At 31.3% G+C, this 27,140-nt stretch overlaps 1 protein-coding gene and 1 non-coding gene across 2 annotated transcripts; one reads left to right on the forward strand and one right to left on the reverse strand.

Moving 5' to 3' along the window:
* Positions 1–23,852: 23,852 nt before the first annotated feature.
* On the reverse strand, positions 23,853–23,926 carry TRNAN-GUU. Its single transcript has one exon. It is a non-coding gene; the product is annotated as a tRNA-Asn (tRNA).
* Positions 23,927–25,690: 1,764 nt separating this feature from the next.
* On the forward strand, positions 25,691–26,563 carry LOC120116834 (NAC domain-containing protein 90-like). The gene is made up of 3 exons (XM_039137245.1): positions 25,691–25,859; positions 25,935–26,233; positions 26,330–26,563. The coding sequence occupies exons 1-3, from the start codon at positions 25,691–25,693 to the stop codon at positions 26,561–26,563; spliced, it is 702 nt and encodes a 233-aa protein (XP_038993176.1).
* The last annotated feature ends 577 nt before the right edge of the window (positions 26,564–27,140 follow it).

Below are 27,140 nucleotides of genomic sequence, written 5' to 3' on the forward strand. Positions count from 1 at the left end.
TAACCCCAAATCATCAACCACCTATCCAAAACCAAATCTGAAAACCCATTTAAAAAGTCCTAAATCCCTAAATATCTGACTTTTGGTACTAACCCGAGCCTAGGAACATCATTCCTACCGAATAAAGATGATGATTCTCACCCAAGCACCATAAAAAAATACATGCAATGACAAAGGAGAGGATGGGGTGGACAAGAAAAAATACCGAGAGAAACAAGGGTAAGAGCATTTGATTCGGGAAATAGAAAAAAACGAGAGAAAGCTTTCGAACCAAAACCAGAGAAAAAGAGAAGAAATCTCAAAATAAAAGAGAGATAGAGTGAGAAGCTTACCCTTTTTCGACCACCATCGATGCTTCACTGAAGTCAAGAGACACGTTTGAGTCAGTAAAAGTAACCCTTTCATCTTTTCGAGTTTGGTTTTGGCCGAATGGAAAGGCTTTGCGGCTTTAGTTAACTAAGAGGGGTCTTTTGGGTAGTTATTTTAAGTTCCGGTTGTCGTGTTTGGCCGTTGGGAACGCTGTGGATCGGCGATTATTTAAGGGGTTTGGGGAGAGAGTTTAAAACTCTATCATTTTCCTATTTTCAGCTGAGAAAGGTAAATGAGCTTAAGGTTTATTGTAACCCTTAAGTGGGTTATAACCCACACACTGAACGACCCTGTTTTGAAGAGGAAAAGTTATGTGTTTTAGAGAAAAGGGGCTAATTACATTTAGGTCCTGGCTCATTTGTAATTTCTTGTTTTAATCATTAATGGAACTTTATGAAATCTTGTTTTAGGGCATCTATTTTTCTCTATTTATATTTAAGTTCTTACCTTTTGTCTTTTACCATTTTCGTGGATGTTTACATCTGGACTCATATTTTGTAATTTTACATATTAGTCACTGAAGAGAACTTTGAATCCTTTAATTTCTAGCTTCAAGTATTGATTGTTTGTATTTTAATCATTATTTGTTCTTTAATATAAATTTGGTTTAATGTCTATTTTAGGCTATTAATTCTTGATTTATTCCATTTAGATCCTTATTTGTGTAGTAGTGAATTTATCTGTATTTATGATTTGGTTCTTGAATTTATTTGTCTTTTGTTCCAGTCCTTAAATATTATTTTGGAAGATAAATTTTGAGTTTGTATCATAGATCTTAGATTTCACTTTTAGCCCATTTTGGTCATTCTTTTGGTTTTGTAAGTGAAATTATAGTGTTTATTACATATTTATGCTTTATTATTTTGTCCTTTTATAATTTAGTCCTTTTTTTTAATGTCATTTTATTATCCTAGTTCAAACAGTTTAATTAATATGTTTATTTTTATGTTATTATATGTTTTATTATATATATATATAATTAATTTTTCTTAATCCTTGTTTTTTTATATATTATTTATTTCATTATATTATTTTATCTCATTCATATTAATTTAATTTTTAAATTAGTCTTTGTATCAATATTATGTGTCTCTCGTACTTGATTAAAAGGTTTACACATCTGAATGTGTTTCAAACACGTATTAGTAAAATGAACGTGGAAAATACCACTTGGTCGAAGTGGTGTGATCCTGTACGGCATTTTAACGACATAGTAACTTGAAATAAATCGAGTTTATGTTACTAATTAATTTATTTTAATGATGCAATATGTGGTATTTTAATTCATAATTTATTTCATTGTATGCGAATGCAAATCATAAATTTTCCTTTATATTCAATTCGTATATTTATTTATGATGGAATATTCTCTTACTAATAAGAAATAGTTGAAATTAGTTTTTTCGATGGAGAATTACTAATTTCGAGATTTCTTTTTGAATTAAAGAATTTTCCCTAACATTCATTAATTCGAAGCAAATTAATTAAATTTCAATAAATGAATCACATTTTAACTTTATATTCGATTCATATTTTTCACCATTTACGACAACGTGTAAGAGACACAGTACCAATTTTGGGCGTTGTGCGTTGTTAATCATTCCCCACGTATAATCGACTCTCGAACCCGTTTTAATCGAATATTTGGTAAATGCATACCATTTTTGTCTTAAAAAACAATTTTCCTTAAAATTGTTTCTAAAAGATGTTTTTAGGTTATTCGACCTACCTAACCCAAAGGTTGATGACGACTCATTTCAATTTAATTCCAATTAATCCAAAATCACCCATTTTTCCAAATTAAAGTCATAATCGTTTTTAAAATAATAAATAATTATTTCATCAAAAAATGGAAAAATATTATTATTTATATTTAATAATTTGTAACTAATCAAAGTGTGACACAAAAATATTATTATTATTATTTATATTCTTTAATGGAACCATTAAAAGGGAAACTACATCGGAAAGAACTTGAACTTGGGAAAGGGTTGTGGGATGGCACAACTTTTGTCACTAGACCAAGGTTCTTACTTGGTTAAATAATGAAACAAACCTTATTTAATAGATATTTTAATTTGAATTTAATGGAAAAAAATTAAAACACTTGTTTATAATCTAACTTTCCTTTATACCCAATTATTGCCAAACTCCTCTCATAATCTCATTTTCCCTCTAATCGAATATTCTCAAACTATTAGTTTATAAACCCTAATATATCAAATCATTTCCCCTTTGAATTTAATCTCCATTAAATTCGAATCAAGTAGGAATTTTGAATTAATTACACATTTCTCATTCATAGAATGTGAGTTTAATTTTTCAAACTTACTAATTGAATATTTGCTTATTTAGGATAAATGTTAAATTTTGAATGGATTTACTTAAATGTTTGGGTTTGTGCCTTTTTTACGATTTCTTTCTTATATTTTGTTAGATATATGAGTTTTATAAATGGGTTATTCACAACCCTACAATTTTATGTGATTTATGTTTTGTTTGGTTTTTCTGTTAGGTTATATGTTGAGTTTATATTTGGGTTTCTAGTAACGAATCGAAGTAGTGGGGATAGATATATTGATGCATATATGATTGTTGGGGACCCATATAAATGTTAGAGTATATGTTGGGATTATTATATAAGTGGTGGGGACAGTATTTTTTTGTTTTTAATTGGAAAAGTGGTCCCTCCATATGCATGCGACCAAGATAATATACTTTTATGAACCCTTTGGTAGTCATTTACAAGATAATATGAAGGTGCTTTGGTGATAAAAGTACAAATGTCATGTTTAACTTTTGGGTTAAATCTGGGTTTATATACATATATGTAGATGATGAAGTAGACACCCTTGATATTGTTAATGGCATCTTGCTAATAATTGCTGGTGAGGGTGGTGATGTGGGTGAGGGTATGGATGAATGTGCTACTGAAAGGGTTAGTGAAGATGGAGAAAATATTGTTGTTAGGTTGTCGTCCATCGCGAAGGTAGGAGAAATCACCCAAAACCCCTGTCGCCCTCCCTCATCAAAATTTACCTTACTCCGGCCGCCGGTGAGCATCACTGCCACCTCCAGTAGAATCACCATGATCATCCGACCAAAAACCCTAAGGTTGATCGAAATAAGTCATTCGCCGTAAACCCGTTGTAAAGCTTCATCGTCTCCGCTACCAATCACCTTGGTTTTTTGTTGATTCTGACCGATCAGACGACCGTCTTGCAACACCACTGCTACCAATGTGTTCCCCTTCCATTTTCGATAAAAACTCGATCCATGGGTCGTTGTACCATCGTCTTTGCTCCGTTTGGTCGCCGTGGGTAAGTTGTCCGTCACTTTTATGGGTATTTTAATCATGATTTTGGTTAGGTTTGGAATTAATTTTGTTGTTTTTGGATGTATGATGCTTTTAGAGTAATCGACCGACCAACTGGACCTCTGTCACCGCCACACCTGCCGCCATATGCGAGTGGGGCTTGTTTTGGTTTGGGAAATATCCAGAACCAGCTCTGGTTGACATGAACCGACCCGTCTGGTCTGGTCCAGTCACCGAGTTAACCCGTTCGAGTCAACTTGGTTTGAGTCAACCTGTCCGAGTCAATTCATCTGAGACATCCCGTTAACTTTGACCGAAAAGTTAAGTTTTTTGAAAATCCATATTTTATGTTTTTCGACGTACTAAGTCCATTTTTTAGGTATGTTTCTCCAAATTCAAACCCAGTAAGATGTTTCTCACTGATTAACCACCTAATTTGATTCGTTTTTTGTAATTAAGCTTTGTTTCTGATGAAATTTCTATTATTGTGTATCTGAGGAATTATTGGACATTGAATTAAAGATCAAGGGCGATCGAATAGAGTTTAAATGTTAGATCGATGGGGCATAAAAATCGAGGTAATACTTTACTACTTCTTTGCATGCTTTATGGAACATGTTGATAATAGATAAATGCATGGATATATATGGTTGGTCTATTATGCATGTTTGATTATGGATAGACTCGAACCGAATATGATTTAAGTGATAAATTGGTTAAGACTCTATTGAATTACATAAGGGATTTGAAAGACTAGTAAGAAATGATTCCTAGTACATTGATTAATATAAAGAGCAAATAACCTCAGATTTATTAAGTTCTAATTATTTTTGTTAAAAGGTTTTATACTAGAATCACCTGATTATAAAATTATAAAATTGCCCCTATGGGGTAAAAATGGTCCGGACTAACACTCACAGTAAAGGTACCCTAAGAATTCATATTTAATCTGATAATCTACTGATTCACCTTTAAATTCATGATCTGTTCGGAAAGTCACTAATAGTCAGATATTACAACCGAGAAGGACCTAGAATTATCGTTTTATCAACAAATACCTAAAGGGTAAAACATCGGAAATATTATTTATGTTTGCATTGTTTAGACAAATTTTAGTTCATAGAAAGGCTAAATGAAGGAAAAGACTGAAATACCCTTAAACTGCAAAATTACCAAAATACAACTGAATAGTAAAATAATCCAAAATATCTCTAAGCCTTGGAATGACAAAATTATATGACCTAATTGACCAGAATGAAAGAACTGTATGTATTCGAATTTCAGAAATGACCGAATTACTCTAGAAACTCCGAAGTGATAGGAATAGACTTGACAAATTGAATTGAGTACCCCGATGACCTTGAGTTAAGTGAATAACTTGGATAAGTCTACAAACACTAATGATTAATTTGGCAATAATTGTTTGTATTAAAAAGTGAATACTCTCGAAGTGCAATGATTTGACCGGTTGACATGTATTATTGATGGGACTTGCATAGTTTGAGTTATCTCAATATTCTGATAGATCGACACAAGTTGTAAATGCCCTGAATCTTCGTTTCTCCCTTATTAGCTCAAATCACTATGAATTCTCCAGGAACCTAATACCCAAAATGCCTTTGATTTTTTTGAATAATAGAATCACTCTGGTCATATCTGAAAACAAAAGTAACTCAGATGCAAAGGATTCTGAATACCCTTCTGATTGCTTAGTGCCTCTGAAAAACGTACGAATATTATATGATCCTGACAAATCACATTCTGAATAACTGATGATTCCATCAGTTAATGAACTCTTCCTATAGTGATTCTAACTTTCGGCATTCTATCGGTATACTGAAGATCTATGTTTTCCTCTACCCGATAAGATTAACAGGTACCTCCGAATAATAGTTGGAACCTCTAGTGTGTTCCCTAACAACACAGATGTTTTCTCTTATCCTATTCTGATCTCTGATCACTACTCTGATTTATGATATATTTGTTTACTGACTGAAATTATTTTTATACTGGGTACTCTAGGATCTAGTATGAAGACTATGGTAGGTTCAGTCGCTGCTGGTAATTCCTTGTATATGTTCAGCATTGATTGGTAATTCCTATCTCTGGCAGGTTCAGTCACTGCTAGTAATTCCTTGAATAGTTTCAACACCGACTGGTAAATTTTTATGGACCTAAAGTGCCCTTGGGTAGGCTCTGCGACCCCAAGAATTTTTCATGGGTAGGCTCTTAGGACCCAAGGTACTCCCTTAGGTTATACAATTATAGGGAGCTGCATATGGTGTTCGGTCGGAGGGTTTTACTATGGTTTTTGAAAAATATGTTTTCAACTACTACTATTTTAAAAAGATTTATATTTTTTCACTGGTTTATGCGGGAACACACTAGATATACCTATTATGATCTCTTGAACCCAGTCATCTGAAATATTTCCCTCTGATCTGAAAGCTTATTGTATGTTACTACCTGAGATATCAGTGGGACCTTAGCTCAGCCTAAAAGTCTGTAGATGTTTGAACCAATAAGGAAACATATGCTTAACTATTATCTGCAGGTTCTTCAACATCATTTGGTAGTTCTGTATTATTGAGCTTTCTAAAACTCACTCTGTTACTCATTCTTTCAGGTTAAGAGAATTGAACCAGTGCAACTATCGACGTCAGTAGGGGAGTTTCATCGGCATTGCTTGCGGAGTACGATGCATGTGATTAGGGGGCATGTAGTTTGTATTTTGTTTTTATATCAGAGTCAGATATTTGTTTTATTTCTGAATATTGATAAATTTTACTTTTTTACTTATAAATTGTTTTTTATGATTTTAAGCGTTTTATTAAATAATTTAATTTTATGGGATTTTTACGGTGGGTCGCTCCGGTGGGCTAGATTTAGTGGTATCAGAGTACTAAGTTGAGTCAAATTTTTCTAGATAGATCGGCCGGTCGAATGTCAAAAGATGTCTAGTTAGTACATGCCCATAGACTACAACCATACTTCTATAAGCCGAAACTCTAAGGTCAAGCCCCTCTCTGTAATGACTTAATATATGTTTTCTATTCGTTAGGGCTTGACCTATGCATAAAGGAATACAATAATGTTTGTCCAAATTCTGTAAAATACCTCACAAGTAATATGAAAGTTACTTATCCGATAAATTTTGATCCTAACATCGTAACCAAGGCTGAATTGATTCCACAAGGATAATTCCGTTATGATTTTTCTATATGAATGAGGGAGAGTTCTGACGAGAAAATATACAAAGCTGGTTAAGGATTAGTAGAGGACCAATACTTCTGTAAAAGTTGTTTTAAAATATTGAAGAATTGATTGAAGATTCATTTCTACATTTCTGTGACTTGAATAAATTTCGAGGATGAAATTTATTTTAAGGAGGAGAGAATTGTAAAACCCTAAATTGGGGGTCAAATTATAAGTTTTTGAAATTTATGGAAAGTTTTAGAAAGTTCAGGAAATTCAGGGATCTATTCTTGAATTTGTCTATTTTTCATAGTTAGTAAAATTTAATCTTCCCTGATCGGATCGAACCAGTTTTCCCAATTTGTTATCTACCCTAAATTACAGTCGGTCTTTCTCAAATCTATCGTCATTCTGCCATCTTTAGAGCACGCCCTCACGTCGTTCGAGCTCACCATCGACCTCAACCCGACCTCAAAATATGCCTTGCTCCGGCCACCTGTGAGCGTCAGCGCCACCTCCAATAGAAGCACCTTGATCGTTCGACCAAAACCCCTAAGGTTGATCGTCAAAGGCCATCATCGTCCGCCATAAAACTCGTTACAAAGCTTCATCGTCTCTATCATCGATCGCCTTGGTTTTTCGTTGATTTAGATCGATCCGACGATCGTCTTGCAACATCGCCGCTACCAATGTGTTCCTTTTCATTTCCAAACAAAACCCGACTCGTGGGTCGCCGTACCATCGTCGTTGCTCTATTCGGCCACCATGGGTAAGTCGTCGGTCATTTTTATGGGTATTTTAATCATGATTTTGGTTTGGTTTAGAATTAATTTTTTTGTTTTTGGATGTATGGATGCTTTTGGAGTAATCGGTCGACAAACTGGACCTCCGTCGCCGCCGTATGGACGTGAGGCTTGTTTTGGTCCGGGAAATTTCAATAACCGGGTCTAGTTGACCCGACCCGTCTGATCCGACCTGACCCGCCTGGTGCAGTCCACTCACCGAGTCAACCCATCCAAGTCAACTTATCTGAGTCAACTCGTCCGAGTCAACCCGTCCGAGTAAACTCCTCTGAGTCAACCTGTTGACTTTAACCCGTTGACTTTGACCAAAAAGTTAAATTTTCTGAAAAGTCTTATTTTGTGTTTTTCGACGTCCCGAGTCCATTTTTAGGCCCGTTTCCCCAAATTTAAACCCGGTAAGCTATTTTTCACTGATTAACTACTCGATTTGATCCATTTTTCATAATTAAGCTTCGTTTCTGATGAAATTTCTATTATTGTGTATCTGAGGAATTATTGGACATTGAATTAAAGAATGAGGGCGTTTGAATAGAGTTTAAATGTTCGATCGGTGGGGAGCGAAAATTGAGGTAAAACTTTACTACATCTTTGCATGTTTTTATGGAACATGTTGATAATGGATAAATGCATAGATTTATATGATTGGTCTATTATGCATGTTTGATTATGGATTGACTCGAACCGAATACGGTTTAAGTGATAAATTGGTTAAGACTCTATTGAATTACATAAGAAAATTGAAAGACTAGTAAGAAATGATTTCTAGTACAATGATTAATATGAAGAGCAAATGACCTCATATTTATTAAGTTCTAATTATTTTCGTTAGAATGTTTAATACCAGAATCACTTGATTGTAAAATTATAAAATTGCCCCTATGGGTAAAAATGTTTCGAACTAACCCTCACAGTAAAGGTACCCTAAAAATTCATATTTAATATGATAATCTGTTGATTCACCTGTTAAATTCTTGATCTGTTCAGAAAGTCACTGATAATTAGATCTTACATCCGAGAAGGTACAATACCTAGAATTATTGTTTTATCAGCAAATACCTAAAGCGTAAAATATCGAAAGTATTATTTATGTTTGCATTGTTCAGACAAATTTTAGTGTATGGAAAGACCTAAATAAAGGAAAGGACTGAAATACTCTTAAATCGTAAAAAATGACCAAAATACCCCTGAAGAGTAAAATAATCCAAAATATCTCTAAGCCCTTGAATGACTAAAATATATTACCTAGTTGAACAAAATGAAAGAACTGTATGTATTCGAATTTCAGAAATTACCGAATTACTCTAGAAACTCCGAAGTGACTAGGATAGACTTGACTAATTGAATTGAGTACCCCAATGACCTTGAATTAAGTGAATAACTTGGATAAGTCTAGAAACACTGATGATTAATTTGACAATAATTTTCTGTATTAAAAAATGAATTATAACACCCCTAACCCGTACCCATCCCGAATACGAGTCTGAAGTGTCACATTGACTTTTCAAACTTTGACTCTTAAAGAAAAGCATGAAAAGTTTTAAACTTTCATTAAAATAAAATATGTTAATTTACACAAGTTGGACCAAATTTGAACCAAATTAATCAGAACATTAGAAATTCACAATTTTGTTACATGCCAACACACTATAAACAACCAAATACATACACTTAACTACAATTCTGATCTGATTTGTGGAAAGGAGAGTCTGACCTATCTAGCTTCAACTCACTTCTCTTCTCGTTTATCCAGAACCTATGTGTGAAACACTCACACGCTAAGTCGATGACTTAGTGAGGCATAAAAAAACATATATAAAAACTATAATTCGAAACAATGCATGAACATTTAATATGATTCTATCATTCATAACCATATAATATTTCATTTAACATATACATGCATGCACCTGTATATTATCATCTTCACTAAATGTGCACATCATCTATCCCTTAGAGCAATTCATAGAGAATCAAATATAACAGTGTAATTCACGTTTGTCTACTAAACTATAACACTTATGATCATATTATGCACATATGAATATAATCTTCTGATGCAATTTCATTTCAATTTATCTTTAAATTGCCCATGTATATTATTGAGAACAGAAGGTACGTGAGTACACTGAGGTTGTGCACGAATGCTGTCACCACAGCTCGAATAATTCCCACTAGGGGCACTGAATATTTGTCCCGAAGGACCACTATATCCCGAAGGACCACTGATATGTCCCGAAGGACCACTATGTCCCGAAGGACCACTAATAATCCCTCGACTCTTGGCATGCCAATTATACCTACAACTCTCATATTAAATAACATGGGCTTAAATGTGGATACACTTTACATTTTCATATCTCTCTTATCATTCATCATATAAACACATCATTCACTTCACATATACAAATATGATCACTCTATCTTTTCATATATCACATAACATTATCCTTTGGTAATACCACTCATTACACATAATGTCCTATTAAAACATGAATAAATTATGCATGTAATCACTTGCAAGTAGAACAATTCCATCTAAATCACATATCACATGACTTATAACTTATTCTTATATTTTATCATAAACATATACTCTTATAACTTCTTATCACTTGATTTCATATAGCTAATAATCACATGACTTATCTTATAAACATATATTCATATACTTTATGATTACATATTTTACTCCATTTCACACATAGCCACATAATTACGTAATTCACTTACACATATATCATTTTCATACCTAAATCATATAACCCCTAAGTCTTCCTCATAAAGTTATACTATATGTTCATATAATCTCATTTTATCCTATAAGTTAATACTTATCTTGACTCACTTTTCCATTCATTCACATAATTGATTATATCAATTTATATGATTTATTACACTATCCTGCATTTATACTGATCATGAAATATATACCATAACATATAATTTATATACTAAATTAATTCATTTATCTAGCTTCATGTCACATGACTCCTATATCATAGTTTCTTTTAAATATAATTCTTCTCAAAACACTTAACTTATAATTTGGTATCATCATTTATATTTAGGCACCCTAATTTACATACTATTATCCTAAAGTCTTATAACCCTTTTCTTATACAAACCCTTATCCCATATAATATAACTTACACTTGATTATCTTATGATCACAATTATTTATATCAAATAATTCTTTAACTTAAAACATATGCCACACGTTCATTTCATCGCTTATGACTTTGTCAATCATATAGCTTATGTCACATTTCATATTCCTTTATCACTTGACTTATTTCTTGTTCCTATATCTTCTCATATACATATAAATATATTCTTTCTCATCTTAAAACTTATATTACATATGCATGAAATCTTAGAACTTATTAATAAGTAACTTAGATAATATTCTTGTATTATTTCATAGATCATTATCATATAACACACTAAATGCACATCACATAACATGTAATGCAAGCATGTCATATTCACATAGCACACAATCCTAATCATGTTTCGACTCATGCTATCATATATTCAAAATCTCGGGAACAAACTTATCACAAGTCCAATTCCCATGTAAAAATACATATAGTCCAACAGTATGCACTCACCTTGACTCAATCTTAATCCTTCGATTGTTCCGGAACAAGATTACGTTCTATATCTATATAGTATACATTGACACATATCAGTATGCTAATTAATATATTCTAATCTTTCACTTCTTATACTAAAAGAAAGGCTATTTTCATCTTTTACTAAAGGTATGCATCGATGTATTCTACAGTGTATCGATGCATTCCTTAACGTATGCATCGATGCACTACCTGTGCATCGGTACACAAATCAGATTCGATGTTTATTCTTAAGGGGGTGAATCGATGCACTCCTTATCCATCGATGCACTAATTGCATTCGATGTTCATTTATTTGAGAGTGCATCGATACACATTGAAGATGCATCGATGCACACAACCCAGAAATTCCATTTTAAGCACGAAATTCACTCTATTTTCATCTCAAATCTTCATCTTTTACCTCCTTAAATAATCCTAACTTTCATACACATACTTAAACTCATTTATACTCCATAATCACTTCTTTAACCTTAAAATTCTATCCTTTACATGGCATTCAAGAATCACACTAAATTTCCAACATGTTTTAAAACCCATTCTATCACTTCATATATATTAATTTAACCCTTGACAAGTCAAATTCAACTTCAAAATCTATTAACTCGTTCTATTTCAAGAATTATCTTAAAAACTCATTTTTCTTAATTTCTCATAACTTGTTAATCTTTGAGTTTTAAGCCACCTAAAGCTTTCCTTAATCTTTCTTAACATCATAAGAATCAAAACAAGCTTTAAACCAAAAGAATTAACCAACTGGAGACCCACTTACCTTATACAAGGCTTCACGGCGGAGAGGAGGAAGAAGAAGACTGAAGAATGCTCTGGAGAAATTATTTCCTTTCCCACGTGCTTATTACCCTTTAAAAAGGGAGATAAAAATCTTCCATAAAAATGACCATAGTACCATTATTACTTTCAAACTTTGTTATTAAATCCAACATCAACACTTTTCATTTAAATCCCTAAACTTTCAATCTTTTCTAAGATTGATCACTAAACTACCCAAAATTCTCTTTTGGTCATTGACCCAACTTTTGGGATATTACAAATCTCCCCTCCTTTAAAGAAAATTCGTCCTCAAAATTTAACTGCACAAATAATAAGAACATTTCTTCTAATGTTCTTATGTTGTTTCTTTTACTTAATCTTCCTTCCCTTAGTTTTTCAACTACATTTTTCCTTTATATATTCTTATCATGTCACTTCTCATATAACCAATAGCATCAGCTTTTATCACTCAAAATCAGTAATCAATCAAATTCCTTTATTCATTCAAAATCAAATCTCCTTATACACAAATCATATATTTTCTTTCATGCTCACATATTCTTTTCCTCTCACTTATGCTCATCTCTGATTACTGATCTTTATCATCTCTTCATAACTTTGATAATCAACACTCCTTGTACAGATCTTATTCTTCGTAAAGTCCTTATTCAAATCATAATACACATATCCTTGACTTACTTCAAACATATTAATGATTTACTCTTTCAGTACATCACCTTTACACAATCAAATACATAACCATTTACAAATTTACGCCATACTCTGTTAGCTTAATCCGACATCATCTTTAATCTTTTAACTACATTCTTCATCACTTAACATTATCAATCAGCTATAGTTCCTTCAATCATATACCCTTTTTCTGGTCGAAACTAACTCATCATTAATTTATTTGACTCATTCAACTCACATTCTCACTCATTCACAATGCAATTTTCTTGGGTTCAAACTCAGGCATTACAATTTCATATGAATATACAAATCCAAATTAATATCATACTTGGTTAATTTAACCTTATATCTTTTCCAAATCTTACAACTTTATCACCTTTACTATTACAGTTAATAAACATCAACTATTCAATTTAGGGCACAAGCCCTAATCATCCAATCATATACCTTCTTTTCCGTCAAAATTTTCCTCTACGGTATCGTACTCAACTTTTCAAACTCAGACTTTTACTCGTACATAGTATTATTTCTCTATTTGAGAGTCAAACGTTGTTACTTTCTTTGTCTTGTAAACTGATCACCGATATACCCTTCTTAAACTCTTCTTATCAATCCTTAGTTTTACTCAAACATATGAATCCTCACCTTCCTCATTATGTTTATTATAATCAAAATATACAATTGTATCCCGATCCACTTCATCTTTGGTTGTCTTATCCTGACACCATCTCAAAATATAAATTTCTATATATTTTTCATCACATAATCGGGTTAGCCAACTCTAACTCTTTCCATCTAAAATGCAAACTCTTATTATGTCCCCATTCTTGCTTATACACAATATTATTCCTTTATCTCAAACTCATAAACTCTTGCTTTATATATCTTATACGCTTGTCACTGATGCACTTATTCTTGAATTCTTCTACAAATTCTAAACACATCTATAGATCATTAAACTTTCTTATGGTGAGACTTGTTCACCATATTTTATCTTATCCACAAAATAACAAGAATACTTTACATCACTTTTTCGATTCAAAACTGTGAAAACTTTCTATTACTATTCTAATATGATTTCAACTTCTGAAATCAACCTTTGATCTTATGAGACACTTCCTGAGGTGTCCGCTCTTCATCCTGCCTGGCCAGGGCAGGTGAATTGCTATCATCATCAGGTTTATCACCTCACTTCTTTCAAAATTCTCAAAATCAAATTTCTACTATATTGAACTAATCTATTTCTATTAGCAAGACAATACACTCCTTACACTATTAGATCAGAAATTTCTCACTCTGGTTGGCATGTACACATTTTAAAACTCTTTTAACTTCGATTTAAGCTTAGAATCGGCTAAACCTTAGCTCTAATACCATTAAATGAAACACCCCTAACCCGTACCCATCTCGGATACGAGTCCGAAGTGTCACATTGACTTTTCAAACTTTGACTCTTAAAGAAAAACATGAAAAGTTTTAAACTTTCATTAAAATAAAAGATGTTAATTTACACAAGTTGGACCCAATTTGAACCAAATTAATAAGAGCATTAGAAATTCACAATTTTGTTACATGTCAACACGCTATAAACAACCAAATACATACACTTAACTACAATTCTGATATGATTTGTGGAAAGGAGAGTTTGACCTGTCTAGCTTCAACTTACTTCTCTTCTCGTTTATCCAGAACCTACGTGTGAAACACTCACACGCTAAGTCGATGACTTAGTGAGGCATAAAAAACATATATAAAAACTATAATTCAAAACAATGCATGAACATTTAATATGATTCTATCATTCATAACCATATAATATTTCATATAACATATACATACATGCACCTGTATATTATCATCTTCACTAAATGTGCACATCATCTATCCCTTAGAGCAATTCATAGAGAATCAAATATAACAGTGTAATTCACGTTTGTCTACTAAACTATAACACATATGATCATATTATGCACATATGAAAATAATCTTCTGATGCAATTTCATTTCAATTTATCTTTGAATTGCCCATGTATATTATTGAGAATAGAAGGTACGTGAGTACACTGAGGTTGTGCACGAATGCTGTCACCACAGCTCGAATAATTCTCACTAGGGGCACTGAATATTTGTCCCGAAGGACCACTATGTCCCGAAGGACCACTGATATGTCCCGAAGGACCACTATGTCCCAAAAGACGACTATATCCCGAAGGACCACTGATAATCCCTCGACTCTTGACATGCCAATTATACTTAGAACTCTCATATTAAATAACATGGGCTTAAATGTGGATACACTTTACATTTTCATATCTCTCTTATCATTCATCATAAAAACACATCATTCACTTTACATATACAAATATGATCACTCTATCTTTTCATATATCACTTAGCATTATCCTTTGGTAATACCGCTCATTACACATAATGTCCTATTAAAACATGAATAAATTATACATGTAATCACTTGCAAGTAGAACAATTCCATCTAAATCACATATCACATGACTTATAACTTATTATTATATTTTATCATAAACATATACTCTTATAACTTCTTATCACTTGATTTCATATAGCTCAATAATCACATGACTTATCTTATAAACATATATTCATATACTTTATAATTACATATTTTACTACATTTCACACATAGCCACATAATCACGTAATTCACTTACACATATATCATTTTCATACCTAAATCATATAACCCCTAAGTCTTCCTAATAAAGTTATACTATATGTTCATATAATCTCATTTTATCCTATAAGTCAATACTTATCTTGACTTACTTTTCCATTTATTCACATAATTGATTATATCAATTTATATGATTTATTACACTATCCTGCATTTATACTAATCATGAAATCTATACCATAACATTTAATTTATATACTAAATTAATCCATTTATCTAGATTCATGTCACATGACTACTATATCCTAGTTTCTTTTAAATATAATTCTTCTCAAAACACTTAACTTATAATTTTGTATCATCATTTATATTTAGGCACCCTAATTTACATACTATTATCCTAAAGTCTTATAACCCTTTTCTTATACAAACCCTTATCCCATATAATATAACTTACACTTGATTATCTTATGATCACAATTATTTATATCAAATAATTCTTTAACTTAAAACCTATGCCACACGTTCATTTCATCGCTTATGACTTTATCAATCACATAGTTTATGTCACATTTCATACAATTTCATAGTCCTTTATCACTTGACTTATTTCTTGTTTCTATATCTTCTCATATACATATAAATATATTCTTTCTCATCTTATAACTTATATTACATATGCATGAAATCTTAGAACTTATTAATAAGTAACTTAGATAATATTCTTGTATTATTTCATAGATCATTATCATATAACACACTAAATGCACATCACATAACATGTAATGCAAGCATGTCATATTCACATAGCACACAATCCTAATCATGTTTCGACTCATGGTATCATATATTCAGAATCTCGGGAACAAACTTATCACAAGTCCAATTCCCATGTAAAAATACATATAGTCCAACAGTATGCACTCACCTTGCCTTGCTTGCTTTGACTCAATCTTAATCATTCGATTGTTCCGGAACAGGATTACGTTCTATATCTACATAGTATACATTGACACATATCAGTATGCTAATTAATATATTCTAATATTTCACTTCTTATACTAAAAGAAATGTTATTTTCATCTTTTAATAAAGGTATGCATCGATGCATTCTATAGTGTATCGATGCATTCCTTAACGTGTGCATCGATGCACTACATGTGCATCGGTACACAAATCACCTTCGATGTTTATTCTTAAGGGGGTGCATCGATGCACTCCTTATGCATCGATGCACTAATTGCATTCGATGTTCATTTATTTGAGAGTGCATCGATACACATTGAAGATGCATCGATGCACACAACTAGAAATTCCATTTTAAGCACGAAATTCACTCTCTTTTCATCTCAAATCTTCATCTTTTACCTCCTTAAATATTCCTAACTTTCATACACATACTTAAACTCATTTATACTCCATAATCACTTCTTTAACCTCAAAATTCTATCATTTACATGGCATTCAAGAATCACACTAAATTTCCAACATATTTTAAAACCCATTCTATCACTTCATATATATTAATTTAACCCTTGACAAGTCAAATTCAACTTCAAAATCTATTAACTCCTTCTATTTCAAGAATTATCTTAAAAACTTATTTTTCTTAATTTCTCATAACTTGTTAATCTTTGAGTTTTAAGCCACCTAAAGCTTTCCTTAATATTTCTTAACATCCTAAGAATCAAAACAAGCTTTAAAACAAAAGAATTAACCAACTGAAGACCCACTTACCTTATACAAGGCTTCACGGCGGAGAGGAGGAAGAAGAAGACTGAAGAATGCTCTGGAGAAATTATTTCCTTTCTCACGTGCTTGTTACCCTTTATAAAGGGAAATAAAAATCTTCCATAAAAATGACCATATTACCCTTATTACTTTCAAACTTTGTTATTAAATCCAACATCAACACTTTTCATTTAAATCCCTAAACTTTCAATCTTTTCTGAGATTGATCACTAAACTACCCAAAATTCTATTTTGGTCATTGACCCAACTTTTGGGATATTACATGAATACTCAGGAAGTGTAACGTTTTAACTGATTGACAGGTATTATTGATGGGACTTGTACAGTTCTAGTTAACTCGATATTCCGATAGATCGACACAAGTCGTAAATGCCCTGAATCTTCATTTCCATTATTAGCTCAAATCACTATGAATTCTCTAAGAACCTAATGCCCAAAATGCCTCTGATTTTCCTGAATAATAGAATCACTCCGGTCATATATGAAAACACAAGTAACTCAGATACAAAGGATTCTGAATACCCTTCTGATTACTTAGTGCCTCCGAAAAATGTACGAATACTATATGATTATGATAAATCACATTCTGAATAACTGATGATTCCGTCAGTTAATGAACTCTTCCGATAGTGATTCTAACTTCTAGCATTCTATCGGTATACTGAAGATATGTGTTTCCTCTGCCCGATAAGATTAGCAAGTACCTGAGAATAATATCTGAAACCTCTAGAGTGTTTCCTAACCACATAGATGTTTTCTCTTATCCTGTTCTGATCTCTGATCACTGCTCTGATTTCTAATATCCCTGTTTACTAACTGAAATTATTTTTATACTGGGTACTCTAAGATTTTGTATGAAGACTCTGGTAGGTTCAGTCGCTGCTGGTAATTCCTTGTATAGGTTCAACACCGATTGGTAATTCATATCTCTGGTAAGTTCAGTCGCTGCTAGTAATTCCTTGAATAGTTTTAGCATCGACTGGTAAATCCTTATGGACCTAAGGTGACCTTTGGGTAGGCTGTGTGACCCCAATAATCTTTCTTGGGTAGGCTCTCAAGCCCCAAGGTACTCCCTTAGGTTATGCAGCTATAGGGAGCTACATATGGAGTTCGGTTGGGTACTATGGTTTTTGAAAATATATGTTTTAAACTACTAATATTTTAAAAAGATTTGTACTTTTTCATTAGTTTTTGTGGGAACACACTAGATATTCTATTCTGATCTCCTGAACTTAGTCATCTGAAATATTTCCCTCTGACTGAAAGCTTACTATCTGTTACTACCTGCAATATCAGTGGGACCTTAACTCAGCCAAAAAGTCTATAGATGTTTGAACTAATAAGGAAATATATGTTTAATTGTTATCTGCATGTTCTTCATCATCACCTGTAGTTCTGTATTACCGAGCTTTCCAAAACTCATTTTGATACTCACTTTTCAGGTTAATAGAATTGAACCAGTGCAACTATATACGTCAGTAGGGAGTTTCACCGGCGTTGCTTGCGGAGTATGGTGCTTTTGATTAGGGGCATGTAGTTTGTATTTTGTTTTTATATCCGAGTCAGATATCTGTTTTATTTTTAAATATTGATAAATTTTACTTTTGTATTTATAAATTGTTTTATGATTTTAAGCATTTTAACAAAAAGTTTAATTTTCTGGGATTTTTACGGTGGGTCACTCCGGTGGCCTTAATGTGACACTCCGGATCGGATCAGGCTACCCACATCGGTCTGAGGGGGTTAGAGGGTGGTCTTAAGGGTGATGAAGATAGTGTTCATGTCGCTGTTGTAGGAGAGTGTTGTGTTTAAGGTGGTGGATATGATGTTGATAATGCTACTACTATTGTTACAAGTGAAGATGATGAAGAGAGTGATTGTGAGGTAGTATATGGGGATGTTGTAAGTGATAATGGTATGATAAAAAATGAAATTGAGATGCATGCAGAAGGTGTATGTGGGAATGACACCAAGGGATAGGCCTTTATACTAGTTTGAGAACAAATGAGCAAACTTTCTATGTAAGAACAAATTTTTACACTAATTTTTTATATTAATAATTTATGAATATTTTAATATTGTTATTTTCTAACAGTCTGGAACAAGTGCACCAAAGAATAGGAAATGAGTTGAAGAACCTATGGGCACTCAAGAATTAGTTGCACCAAAGAAGAAGAATAACCTATTAATTATGGATTGCAATAGTTATTTTTGATTGTGTTGTTTCTTTTTGTGCCCAAACTCCAATATTTTCCTAATTTGATATGGGATACCTTTTTAGTTAAAGATAGTGTTTGCGTAGCATGATAAGAAAGGGATAAAAATAACTTCAATCATTTTATGCATGAAATATGTTATTTATGGATTAACTTATACTATCAATCATTTTAGATATGACAAATATTGTTAATTACTTTGTGCATGAAACATATTATTTATGGATAAACTTATTAAGTATTTACAATTCTCATAATAGATAGTGTAGACAAATAACTAAACATAATAATTCATTCTAAATAAGTAATTGTCAAACACTTAACCTTTAACACAAACACTTAATAGTAAAATTTGAACACTAAACAATAGATATATATAAACATTAAACTACTAGTACAAGTACTATTATCACAAAGATACATATGACACACAACATAGAGCAAATGAACATTGTCTTATAAAAACGTTTTGTTTCTAGAATGCTTTAGATTTTTCCTTCAAGTTCTTAATATTTTGTTTTAATTCATTATCAATGACTTTGCTTTTCACACTTTCATTATCTTTCACTTCTTTTTGCACACTTTCACTCTCTTCTAATGGTAAATTATTGATTTGAACAGTAGAAGTACCTTCACAACTTGTAATTTGTCTTCTAAATCTTGTATCCTCCTTCGCTAAATTATGTTCACTATCACGTAATTGTCATAGCAAGTGATTTTCTCGTTCAGGCATATTGCTATTATACCATTCAAAATACCTATAACCATGCTACAATAAGAGAAAAATTCATTATCAATTGATATATACATTTCTTATTAGAAGTCAACTAAAGTGATAAAGTATTAAATTTTCTTACCGAAAAATTTGAGAAAATATAATACCTTCTTGCGGGGTTTAAATTGCTCCATGAAGTTTCTCTAAGAGCCAATTTATTGTAATAACACTTTTTGTGTTCTTCATCATACAAAAAATCTTGTCGAAAAGAACTAAAGATGGTTGAAAAATCGAACATGTCAATTAGAGATTTTCTACCAACCTAAAAACATACAAACAAGATTATTTATTAAAATAAATCAATTTTCTTATCCTACTTACACTAAAATATGGATTTCAACAGGCTATCAATAATGTTCCTTACTAAAAAAAATTACTCTAACGGAATACCTTTCACAAATTTATTTCGAACTAAGCTATACAATAATGTTCAAGTGTTATGAACAACCCATTCATAAAATCTATAAAGCCCATTCAAAACTCGCACAAACCCAAACATTGTAGAAAATTTATTTGAAAACCCATTCGAAAATTAGGAATAGTGGATGATTAGATTCAAAAATAAATAAATTCACATTCAAAATAAATTATATTGTGGGAATAATCGATTAACAAAAAAGAAAACTCACCTTTATAATTGATTGAAAGTTGTTGCTTCAATGAATTTGGAGAAATTTAAAAGTTAGAATGATTAAATTAGGAATAATTTGAAATATAAGTAATTAAATTAAAAAATTAAACTTCATTGACCAAATTAAGAGTGAGAAGATAGTTGAGTGATGAATGATGTAATTTACCCATAAAAAAGTGTCATGTTGTAATAGTCTGGCTATGTTTCTAATAAAGATGTTCCAAAATGAAACAAAAAGTAAACGGTAGATATGATTTTGAAATAAACAAAAAATTAGGTACCAAAAAGAAACAAAATTGATCATTTAGCTACTAAACGTGTAACTTACCCTAATATTTTTCTCTTAAGTGTTGCTTGGTCTTTATGTTTAGTGTTGGTTGCTGACAGCTAGTATTCATTGTTTTTTCATCTATTTTCTTATATCACATCTTTATTTTTATTTTATTTTTTAATTTCTAATAACTTTGCTTTCATGAAATGATTTTCTCTACCTTTTGGAATGTTTTCCATTTTCTCTATCAGATGTTTGCTTTCATGACAAAATCCCAATCACTTTTGCTTATTTTTTTCATGGTTGAATTTGACATCGTTTCAACTGATCAAATTAACGCTTATTTATTATCCCATTGATTGTCCTACTTTGGACTCTCAAATGAATTTGGAAATTCGATTTGTGTTCGGAGATAATTTTCTCATGATGCTTGACTCTGATTCGTGATTGTTGGTGATACTTCAGTTGCTTGACCCCCTATTGTGGTTCATTTGTCGATGTAATCAAATCAATTCAAAATTTTATTTTATTTAAGTTTTTGGATTGATTTTTAACCTTTTTTTCCTTACATGATATTAAGAAACTAATTGTGTATTAATAATGATTGAAAATGGTCTAATTATGTGTTTACTTTAGACTTATGGTTGTAAATTATCATTATAATTTTAGATTTTTCTTTTTTTTTTAATAAAACTAGTTGTTTATATGCGAGAAAAAAAAACTAATATAATATTAATTATGAATTTCTTGCATAATTATAATATATAATAATCATTAGGCATGATAATAGATGTATGAACTTATAAGTCTCCCGATAATATAAAAAGTAATTCTTATACACAAAATGATTTTAGGCAAAAAAAAGCATCAAAGGCCCCTGAACTTTAAAAAATAATGTGGCTCCTATCGTTTTTTTTATCAATGTTGCCCTCCAACTTGAAAAAAGAATTTAATGTATCCCTTTGACCAACGTTTTACGTCGTTGACCAATGTCTCCATTGCTTTGAGCTGACGTGGCTAGTCAAGCAGCTTAACATCATATTTTTAGCGATCAATTTGGCCCTCCAACTCACAAAATAACTCGATGTGACCCTTTGACTATGTTTAATGATGTTATAAATGAGAAAATTACATAATTCATCACTCAACTATCTTATTTCTCCAATTTCAATCACTAAAATTTAAAAGTTTCAATTTTAATCCCTCAAATTGCTCCTATTTAATCATCATGACTTATTTTATTAATATGTATGAATGATGTGGCATTCATTATTCTTATTTTATTTATATATGATAAAATAATATTAATTAAATTAAAATTTCAAAATTGTGATTAAATTAATTACCATAAATTTTTTTGAATCAAATGGGGTTTAAACTTTTATATGAAAAGTTTATCTTGTTCATCATTTTTTTTAGAAAAATCAAATTCCCGGTTAGACTATGTCGCGTCAACCGTCGCTTACCAGTAATGGAGAAGAGAAAATTAGTCTTTTCCGAGAGTTTATAATTTTGAAATTTTAATTTAATTATAATTTTGGGAATATTTTTTGATTTAATCAGAATTTTGATTTTTTTAATTTACTTAATATTATTTTAATCATATATCAATAAAATATGAACAATGAATGCCACATCATACATAAATATTAATAAAATAAGTCATGAAGATTAAAATAGGAGCAATTTAAGGGATTAAAATTGAAAACTTTTAAAGTTTAGTGATTAAAATGGGAGAAAGAAGATAGTTGCATGGTGAATGGTGTAATTTTCTCATTTATAACAGTGTTAAACAGAGTTAGGGGTGTTCATTTTTTTGATTTTAACCGAATTAACCGACCGAACCGAATTAGTTCTGTTAAATGGGTAGGCAGCCAAATTAGTTCGATTGGGGAACGCTTAATGTCTTTTTCAATATTCGGTTAACGGTTAATTCGGTTCGAAATCGGTTAATTAACCGAATTAACAAAAAGTATTAAATATTAAATATATTATATATTTAAATACATATTTTAAGCTCAAAACCATTAAAAATTAAGACCCAATTATTTTTTAACCACACTAGACTCATTAAATTATTAATACCTAATTAAATTTTAACCCAAATTAAAAAAAATACTTCTATTATATTTAAAATTAATTTAATTAAAAAATATAAAAATTCGGTTAATTCGGTTAACCGACCGAAATAACCGAGCTTTATTCGATTTGGTTAATATTTTCAAAAAAAAAGTTTGGTTCGATTAACGGTTAAAGAAAAAAGTTCAGTTAATTCGGTTTGTTCAGGCACCAATTTAACCGATTGAACACCCCTAAACAGAGTCAAATGGTCACATTGAGTTATTTTGTGAGTTAGAGGGTCAAATTGATCGCTAAAAATATGATGTTGGGCTGTTTGACGTGTCACGTCAGCACAAAGTAACGGAGACGCTGATCAACGACGAAAAACGTTGGTCAAAGGGCTAATTAAATTCTTTTTTCAAGTTGAAGGGCCACATTATTCCAAAAAAATAATAGAGGCCACATTGGTTATTTTTTAAAGTTCAGGGCCCCTGATTCCTTTTTCCCATGTTTTTACTTTATGATTTTACATAAAAGAATAAAGAAAATTATGCACCAAAAAACAATACAAAGGAACACCAAGTAAATAAAGGAATCGAATAACGAGTCAATTGCGAACGTGTCGTTTCAAGGGGATTAAAAACGTAAAATTTGAAAGCTGTGGGATTTGAACCGAAGCCCTTTCAGACTAGAGCCTAAAACAAAAGCCTTAGACGCTAGAAGGAGGGCTTGAACCTCCGACCTTGTGGTTAACAGCCACACGCTCTAACCAACTGAGCTATTCCAGCTTCTTGGTGATGAAGTGTAAAATGTTATTTAAAACTGTTTTCAACAGTTGGAAGCCTCTATATAGCTCTAGCGTCTGAGCTACCTGAACATGTATACCTCAAATTCATTGCTTAAGCAGAGGAGCAAGTTTAAGGCTAATACCTTTTGTCCCAACCCATCCTGCAATTGCTCAGCTTATGCTAGTGAGATGCTACTATAAAGTCATTTTCCATCTCCAATCCATTTTGAGGATATGCTTATTTCATATAATTTATTTTTTGAATTTTTCTTCTTCATTTATACTATTTGATTTGTGTAAAATAATTTAATTAATTTTATTTTTCAAATTAATATAAAATAATTTTAAATTTTGATAATATATTTTTAACTTTTCGCTTAAAAAATAAGCATACATTATATTATTGGACAAAGTTTTGATCATGTAGTTTACATTGGAGTTTCAATGTCGTTTTGTCGTATTTATTAAGCATACGGCCAGGTTCTTTACGTTCAAGACTGCTCTTTTGAATTGTTCTTTTCCCGGACAGCTGTGGCGTTCGCTTCATCTTCATGAAACCAACTCAACCCGATTCAATTGACTTTTGTAATATAACTAGGGTTAAGGTTAGAGTCCACTTACATTATATAATTTTTTATTTATATATATATATATATATGTAAGATTATTGGATGGGTGGAAATAGAAGACATAGATTAACTCTTTACTTTTTCAGTGAATATCTTCTCATTTTGTATGATAAATCTCAATCATCTATTTTCACTCATCTAACGCTTCTACGTCTCTAAATTTATTTTTTTAAAAATTATACTATGTAATTGAATCCTAACCTTTAAGAAAATACATATACACATTAATCAATGTTTGAAAAATAAATACTATTAAATGTTTAAGAAAACACATATACACTACACATTATGTAAATGTTTAAGAATTATGTTACATAAGTGTATTAAGGGATTGATCAAGGAAGAAGGAGAAAATTTAAAATCATCATATATTTTAGATCGTTTATATATTTTATAAATTTATCTCTTTTTAAAATTTTAAAAGTCAATTTTCTAATATAAAATTTTATGTCTAAGCCCCGCAAATATAATATGCTCTCTCCGTCAGGTTTACTTGGAAAGAAAACTAAAAAGAAAAAATGTATTAAATTCGATCATTTGACGTAATAATATAATCGAATTAAAATATAGTCCCAAGCATTATTAAGTTCTTACTTTTTGACCAAAAAGTTATTTTTAGTTTATAATAAAAATTCACCAAATTCCATGAATAGATCCTTCTCTGCAATAAGTCCACTCGTAGAGGAAAAAGATCGAGAAGATAGATAAATACATGAATATACTAAGGCAATGAAAAAGTCTTTAAATTTTATAATTTTTCTTTATATTGAACAATAAAGACATGAATAATAAAGCGAGTAAGTTAATCCTCTTCTAGAATTTTTAAATTTTATTATATTTTATATTAATTATCTATGATCACATTCTAAAATTTTATAATTTAAAGGTAACGAACCCATAAAATTTTATAAGTTACTAACATTAAACCCTAACTCTATTCCTATTTTGAAGGCAAAGCGGTCTGAATGAGACCGAATATTCCCACAAAAGAGCGAGGAAGTTTCTAAGTCCCATGTGCCTTCCTTTTTGCCAAACATTTGTGGTATCCTTGACAATACCCACCTTAGTCATCCTTTCTCTCATATTTTTCCTTATAGGTTTATACTTGATTATCACGGGAAAATATAACCAAAACAATGGAGGATATGCCACCAGGGTTTCGATTCTATCCAACTGAGGAAGAACTGCTTTCATTTTATCTCCATAACATGTTAGAAGGAAAGAGAGAACACCTCAACAATCTTATTAACAACCGAGTCATCCCAGTGGTCGACATTTATGGCTACAATCCAACCGATCCCCCACGTAAATAAATAACCACATGGACTTCTCTTTTAAAGTACTTTTATTTGATCCTTTTGAGTTCCTTTTTTCATGCAGAGTTTTCGGTTTCTTTGTGCCATAAGGGCACAGAGCAGTGGGTTTTCTTTGTCCCGAGAAATGAAAGTGAGGCTCGAGGAGGGAGACCCAAGAGGCTAACGGATTCTGGGTATTGGAAAGCTACTGGTTCGCCTAGTTTAGATTATGCTTCTGATGATCGAACAATAGGGTTTAAGAGAACCATGGTTTTCTACAATGGAAGGGCTCCAAGCGGCGGGCACAAAACTGATTGGAAGATGAATGAATATAAAGCTTTCCATGGAGAAGCATCCCTCGCTAATGGTGCACAACTTCCTCCTGTATGAAACTTTTTAATTCTTAATCCTATTTCATTAACTATCTTATGGTATAATTAGCCCTTTGCATAATTTTAATTTCTTCTTGGGGGTTTATAGCTGAGACAAGAATTTAGCTTGTGTCGGGTGTATACGAAATCAAAATGCTTAAGATCGTTAGACAGGCGACCAATGGCAGGTGCAGTGCAGATAAGCCGGCAAGTTCCTCAACACGTTAAATATGGTTTTGAGTTGACAGAAAGCTTACCAGAGAGTTCATCTTTGGGTGATAAAGGCAATCAAATGACTCAAACCGAGAAAATAATGACGATGAATATTCCTTTTGGACTATAGATGGGTTCTGGGGTCTAAATAATTGATGCAGTTTTGTATTTGGTATAGACGGTGTAATTCTATATACGGTTATTGGATAATAATTTTTTAATAATATATTATTATATATTTATGATTTAAAATAAAATATTATTTAATGTATGACATCATTATAAATTTATTTAAATTGATGTTCATTAAAATATATTATTATATATTTTTAAAATTTAATAAAAATATTATATTAAACATTAAACATTTATATGAAAATTTAATTGATAATAAAATTTATAATTGAGAATTTTATTTTATTTCATTAAATATGACATATCATAAACTTTTCAGACCGAAGTAATACTAAAAAGGTCACAAACTCAAATAAGACTTAAAAATCACTTCAAGTTTACCGTCGTCCCTAAATGATGATATGATTTAGATGAAATTGAGTACAAATGATAAAAATGATAAATTTACAATAATATATCAATAATTCTATATATATTTGAGTGGAATCATATTCAGCTCAACTTGATATATGACTCGACTTAATTATCATATACCCAAACTAATTTTAAATCTAAAATGGTCCAACTCGAAC

The sequence above is a fragment of the Hibiscus syriacus genome, unplaced genomic scaffold (genome assembly GCF_006381635.1).
Source record: "Hibiscus syriacus cultivar Baekdansim isolate YM2019G1 unplaced genomic scaffold, ASM638163v2 tig00110303_pilon, whole genome shotgun sequence".
NCBI lineage: Eukaryota > Viridiplantae > Streptophyta > Magnoliopsida > Malvales > Malvaceae > Hibiscus > Hibiscus syriacus.